The sequence below is a fragment of the Melampsora larici-populina genome, assembly GCF_000204055.1.
Source record: "Melampsora larici-populina 98AG31 unplaced genomic scaffold MELLAscaffold_61, whole genome shotgun sequence".
Lineage (NCBI taxonomy): Eukaryota > Fungi > Basidiomycota > Pucciniomycetes > Pucciniales > Melampsoraceae > Melampsora > Melampsora laricis-populina.
This window is the reverse complement of record NW_006768825.1, coordinates 321,218-328,062: the sequence shown is the minus strand read 5'-3', so window position 1 is coordinate 328,062 and position 6,845 is coordinate 321,218. Positions and strand designations below refer to the sequence as shown.

General features: G+C 39.9%; 1 protein-coding gene across 1 annotated transcript; it reads left to right on the top strand.

Annotated features, from left to right (window-relative positions):
• Positions 1-366: 366 nt before the first annotated feature.
• MELLADRAFT_68028 (uncharacterized protein) lies at positions 367-2,680 on the top strand (the record flags this gene model as incomplete). The annotated part of the gene is made up of 4 exons (XM_007416531.1): positions 367-409; positions 499-1,325; positions 2,146-2,515; positions 2,664-2,680. 4 exons carry the CDS (start codon positions 367-369, stop codon positions 2,678-2,680), a joined length of 1,257 nt encoding a protein of 418 aa, XP_007416593.1.
• Between the last annotated feature and the right edge of the window lie 4,165 nt (positions 2,681-6,845).

The window sequence follows — 6,845 nt, the reverse complement described above, 5'->3', positions numbered from 1 at the left end:
ACTGACGCTATCTCAGCAGCCACTGCTCGAATCAGCAAGCTGACGCCATCGGCAGAGACATCCGCGAACTCTCAAACAGAAGGAAACAATGGAAACAAATACCTTGATCAAACGGCCAACAATGCACCCAGTGATGCATCAAAAGCCAATGGAGATCCTACCCTGAATGACAACACAGAATCATCAGGGACGAAGTACAACAAGCAAAGTTTGATTTCTAGTTACCTCAATTGAGGCCAAGGTAAGCAACGTTTTGCTTTCCCACCTAGTAAATTCAAACCATCACGCTAACAATACAAACATATCTTGTTCTTGAAAACTTTTCTAAAAAATTTAGACAAAGATCCAAAAGCACCAAAGGATCAAATGGCGGAAGCGTCAAAGAACAAGAACAAAGAAAAAGACGACAGTAAGCAACCCTCTATCTTACAAAGTCATCACTTAGTGATAAGAAATTCATTACCGGTTCCATATTGACAAACTGAATTTGCCCATCAGTACCTGAGGACACAAATGCAAACGACAAAGATGCATCAAAGAAGAAAACAAACAGAGAAGTTCTGGAAAGCAATTGTAAGCTGCCAATAACAATTCACAATGAACAAGAATTTTTGGTGCAGAAGCTCTCACTGATACGATTCCTAAAAATCCCCCCCCATACATGGGAAACAGCTTCCTTACCCAACAAAGATGCTATGAGAGACGTGATCATATGTATGGACAAGGAATACTGCGAGTTCTTTGGCGCAACCACTGTCTTACCAAAGATACACAAGATCTCAGCTCAAATGAATGAAGAACAAAGGAAAAAGAAACTTCATGAGCTACAAACCAGGTTAGCGGAACTCAAAGAATTAGAAAAGAAATCCAAACAAATCATCGACTTAACCTTCAGCGAAGACACCCCAATGCCCGATTTTAGTGACCATACAATTGTCATCCCCCCAAGAGTGATTGTGTCAGAAGGAGGTTTAAAGTTCAACTCAGGAAAAGCACCAGATGCAAATTCATTCGGCCTACCGTTATTCTTCCATAAAAATATGCAGTTGTTACAAGGCTCCTTACCATTAACCATCTTCAATAAAGACTGGCAGCAAGCTGCGTCAGATAATCACACAGACTACAAGAAATCCGATAAAGAAATTGAAAGATATCGGGGTCACCCGTTCCCAGGTGAATGGTCTCAGTCGTGTTTCAAATGGGGAGAAAACTTTGATAATCTTGTTGAAACTTGTAGAAAGGTCTACAAATACAACACATTCGCAAATGATTTGGAAATTCATCGAAGGAAAGTTATCAAGATTTTTAAAGACCAACGCTCTTGGGTCGTTGTCAGCCAGGGCATAAGTTGCACAAGCAATCTATCACCTAACTAACAAGTTAAAGGTGTCAAGAGGAGGAATTCAAAGATACATTTCAATTACACTTTATTTCTTAAATATCTTTCTATCTTAAAATCTATTTCAAATTCTACTTTTCTCTCTATTTCCTTCTTTCACCAAACAAAGACCTTATTAAGTTATTCTGTTACTTGTGCGAAGTAATTTGAATTATCTGATTAGTTCTTGACCTCCTGAAAGAAGCTAATATTCTCAGTTCTCGAGTCTTGAATGGATTGGGAACCCATTTCAATTCTTAGTACATCCAAAACCAATCCGACTAATACGTGGGAACTATTAGTCAGATGGTCTGAGAATGGAAGCTGATGAATGGAAGGATTACCTAAGAAGATATGGGATAATACTTTGGCGAAAGGAGCGACGGGCTCAGGTAATGGATCATTGGATATTGTTTATGTCATCAGAAGCGGAAAACCGCGGTTCATTTCATATGTGTGAATAATCTATGTGTGCGTTATAGCTTGGAAGGGTATAAAACCTGTGTTGTTTCTCTTGATTTTCAGATTCTTCATTCTCTTTTTACTTAATTAAATCAACTAATAAGATCTATTGCGTTCTTTGCAAGTTATAATCGCGTCCTTCTTACTACTGCAGCCTTTAAAATATCATCTTAAACCCTTTGGTTTGTATTAACCATATGTGCTTTAAACTTATCCCACAAAGACCTATAGTTCTATTCTTATCATTAGTAAATTGGACTAAGCAATTTAATCTAGCTACTATTGTCCTCTACGCGTCTAATTAGACACGCTTGTTGACAGTCGTAGCCTTCCGCTATGATCTGACTATACGGAAAGCAACCTTCGCGATCAGGAACCCTAATGATAGTGTCCCAAATCCCTCTATAGAACCAGTCGGACTCGTCGAAGAGATCTATTGTTCAGCAAGAGCACAGGGTGACCTCAATCTGGACGACAACCCGTACAGAAGAGGTGGTCTGAAAGCTGGAAGGAACCCATATTCCGACATCAATACAAACCCACCGGGGCCTCAAGCTAGCTCTGTAGCAGGTCCTTCACAATCAAACTACAAGAGATCACAAGGAAAAAGTCAAAGTCCTTACGGTAACTACAAAGGAAAGAATTTTAATCCTAACTACAAAAGACCAGACGGAAGTAAGTCAGAAGGATACAGAGGAAAAGGAAAAGAAAGAGAAAAGAAAATGTAGGTTTAGATTCCATAAACAATACGTCCTTTGTTCTCTCGGCCTAAAACTCCTTTTTTAGGTCTTGATATTTTTTCCCTCTATCATCTACTCTGTAGAAACCCACCAGATGTAAAAAGACCTTGTTGAATACAAAAAAGACATGATACTCATTCCTTTGTTTCTGCTTTTTTATTCATTTTGTTGGACATTTGCATCTTCTTTTGTTTTTTGAAATACCACACCCCTCCAGGTTGTTTGAAGACAAGAGCACAGAGCCACAATACTCAAGTGGAGACTCAGATAATTCTTTGGTAATGACAATGAGTGAAATCGAATCCCGTTCATCATCTCAAAGCAAAAAGATAAGGTGGTTATCAGAAGATTTATGGCCAACATCAGTAACCTGCGAAATGAACATACCAGAGTGGGAAAAAGCTCTTCACTCGGCAGGCATCCTAGATGAGTATAAGGATGTCATTGAAGGTTTTACCAACGGTTTTGACCAAGGCATCCCTCATCACTTTTTTGTCAATAGCAAGTGGTACACCCCGCCAAACCATTCGTCTGCGGAGCTAGCAGAAGAGAAGATCAGGAAGAGCATGGAGAAGGAAATTGCTCTCGGAAGAGTCTTTGGCCCTTTCACACATGAAGAAGTCCACAACAGGTGTGGTTTTTTCCGGACTAATCCTATGGGTGCTGTTGTGAATGGCTATGGTTCCATCCGTCCAATCAATGACTTATCGTTTCCGCGAAACAATCAAGATATCACATCCGTCAACTCATTTGAAAACGCAGACGACTTCACTACTACATGGGACGACTTCGCAAAGGTCTCCCGATTTTTTAGAAGAATTACGGTTCCCTTTCTATGTGCCATCTTTGACTGGGAAAAGGCTTATCGCCAGATCCCAACGATGCTTTACCAAAGACAATACATGATGATCTTAGGCCCTGATGGACGCATCTATTACAACACCAGGATAGGTTTTGGTGGAGTAGGGGGATGTGGTTCTTTTGGACAAGCAGCAGATGGTTGGAAATTGATCATGAAGCATGAATTTCAACTAATGGAGATATTCAGATGGGTCGATGACGCCCTTTTCATCAAAACACTGGATTTGGCTTTAGTAATGGAAGATGTAGTAAAAAGAAGCATTCAACTCGGAGTAATAACAAATGAAGATAAGATCTCAGACTTTAAGGACGAACAAAAGTTCATTGGGTTTATCTGGAATGGAATCAACAAGACAGTTAGACTTCCCGAACACAAATTAGAACAACGCAGACTGCAGATCGACGAAGCTCTATCCGAAATGAAAAGATTCTCTTTCAATGAAGTAGAAGTCCTGGTAGGACGTCTCACACACGTCTCCCTGATCCTTCCTCAACTTAAGTGCTGTCTGACATCCCTCTACCACTGGATGAAGAGCTGGGTTCATAGGTTCGCAACTCGCCTATTACCAGAAGATGCTAGGAAAGATTTGGAAGAGTGGAGATGGATCCTTTCAATTTTCCAGAAAACGAGACTCATACCATTCTCCGAGCCAATCGATATGGGCTGGGTAGGAGACACCTCGCCGACCTATGGAGTCGGAGTTCTTATAGGTAAGGAATGGTTCCAGCTGAAACTCATACCTGGATGGGAAACGTCAGGAGAAACAAAGAGGGGCATAGCATGGCTTGAAACAGTGGCCATCCAAATTGGGTTATGGCATATTCTCTCTACAAGAAGTTTAGAAGGAAAATCATTAATTGTCTGGACAGACAACACTACAAGTGAAAACGCTGTTATGAACAGAAAATCAAGAGATATAGAAGTGAACTCCAAATGGAAGAAAATTCAAAAACTTCTGATTGACTTCCAAATAGATCTGGTCGCTAAGAGAGTGGTCTCCAAGAAAAATGACGCAGACGGGATCTCAAGAGGGGAAGGTAAAGAAGATCATAACAAACTCGAAAAAGATAGAGTCGTAACCTCTATACCAGCTGACTTGATAAATTGTTTTACACAAAACGACAAGATTGATGATGGATCAGATGACCCAATTCTACGTCGTCAATTTCCAGGTTTGTTCAAAAATAAGAGCCTAAAGTAAATTACTACTTCGTTTACGTTTTAACTCTTGTCTTACTGTTATCAAAAGTAAAATGCTCGGATTACCTAGAAGTGCTTGTATTATGACCCCATGTTTTGTCTTTCATCTTCCGGCATGTTTTGTATTCGGACAAGGGAACTTGAAATAGAAATGAGATTGCAAGAGGCTATTGGCAGAAAAAGATACTAAAAGGAATCACTGAGACGTGATAACTCAATTGAGAAAGATGTAACAAGGTGGCACAAACATAAGTGAACCTCAGGAACTTGCCACATTTCGTCTATAAATGAACCTGAAACTTGCCGCAATTTGTCCTACCCCTGTAAGTAGAGAGATGGCTTATGACACCAAGAGATGTTTCTAAAAGAGACAACCTTTTTACAAAAAGTACCTACCAAGTTTTCGTCATTTACCCAGGTACACGTTCATACGCGTGACTCTACCATCAAATTCTAAAAGATATGACAAGAAGTGAAAAGGAACTTAATCAGATAAAAATCTTTCTAAGTAGAGGCAACGGTATAAGGTCTTACAATAAACGCCAACGACATGTACTTAACGGTTGGAAATGGAACACGATTGTCAGTTACAACGGTGCAGTCAAGAAGTTCTTGAAATTTATAAGGAAGGAAGACGGTTCAAATTTTCTCCTACCGGCATCGGAAGATAATATATACGACTTCTGCGTATGGGCGGGTCGGAACCAAGACGGCCCAACAATAGAAGATATCATGTCAGTTACTCTTGGGAAATACCTTTACGGTTTAAGAGCGTGGCACCGATATCACAATCAGAAATTTCCAAACGTAGAAGAGGAGACAATTAAATTAATGTTGACAGCGTCCAAGAAGTTAGACGTAGAATCACCAAAGACCGAAGAGAAAAAGCCAGTCCACCTAGAACATTTATTACATCTAGCAATAGAACTATCTAAAGGAGGACCTAAAGAATTGGTGGTATTAGATACAGCAATATGCGCGTTTTGGAGTCTAGCGTGGATGGGTGAGATGACTTCGGACAAGAATGAAATAACAGAAGTAATCAAAAGAAGAGATGTAGAATTTTTTAGCAACACAGTTGAGGAATGCTTTATTTACCTTAGAGGCGCAAAAACAGCCAAGGCGGGGGAGATTCAAATCTTACAACTGAAGAAGCTAAATCACATACTATGCCCAATTGCAGCTGTAAGAAGAAGAATTGCACAGACTTTTAAAGACGGAGACCCACTATTTAGCTACCTGGAGAACGGTACAAGGAATTTACTATCTAAAGCAATGATAACGTCAATCTGCCAGAAATCATGGAGAGAAGGAGGCTTCTCAGGTTTATCAGGACACTCTTTCAGAGTGGGTGGGGCTTCATTGAGATGTACATTAGGAGTACCAATTAAGGATATATGTGACATTGGGAGGTGGAAGTCAGATTCGTATAAACTTTATATTAAAGACTATTCGGAATTAGACTTGTCAAAAGCCAACAATTTGTTAAACGAGCTTAACAGACACACTTTGAAATGAGAATATTATGAAAGTTTATGAGCGAATTCACAAGCCTAGAAGGTTTGGGGTTTTGATTTTACAGGCTCAGGCTTCCAGACTTGAGAGTGGGTGTATAAAACCTCAACCAGAGATTGGTTGATCTGAATCACCATCTTTGGAATCTCTCGAGTGTGTTCTTGAGAACCCAGAGTCTTTTACCTTGTAAGTAGTTTGACATTAACTTTTATAAAGAATGCCAACAACTGTATACAGGAAGACTCGGCCTAGTATCTTATTAATCCATAAATAAGGATTATCGAGATACGAGGGGGTTTTCGTACAAAACCCATACACTGGTAGTCTTGGACATAACGTCGGGACTACCTAGATTTGATAGCATTTTATTCTTATAAAGGTTATTAGAATATCTTGTTATCATCTCGAACGTGTAACATACTCGTTGTGATTATAAAGATACGGAGTGGATGGGTTTAGAACTGTCTGTTTGGTTCAATTTCTCTTGGGCCTCTGCCTGAATAGAGCACGAGCCGCTGTTCGTTACTGAAGCTCAGAGGCCAAAACCCTTTGTTCGATTCGATCACTCGAAGCTAGTAAATGAAAAATACGAACAGCGTCCAAGTGTGAAACGACCAGTGAAAATTTTGAAACTTGAGATGCCCTATTGAATGCCTGGCTAAAAGGCTCGATGCCTCAATTTTCAGTG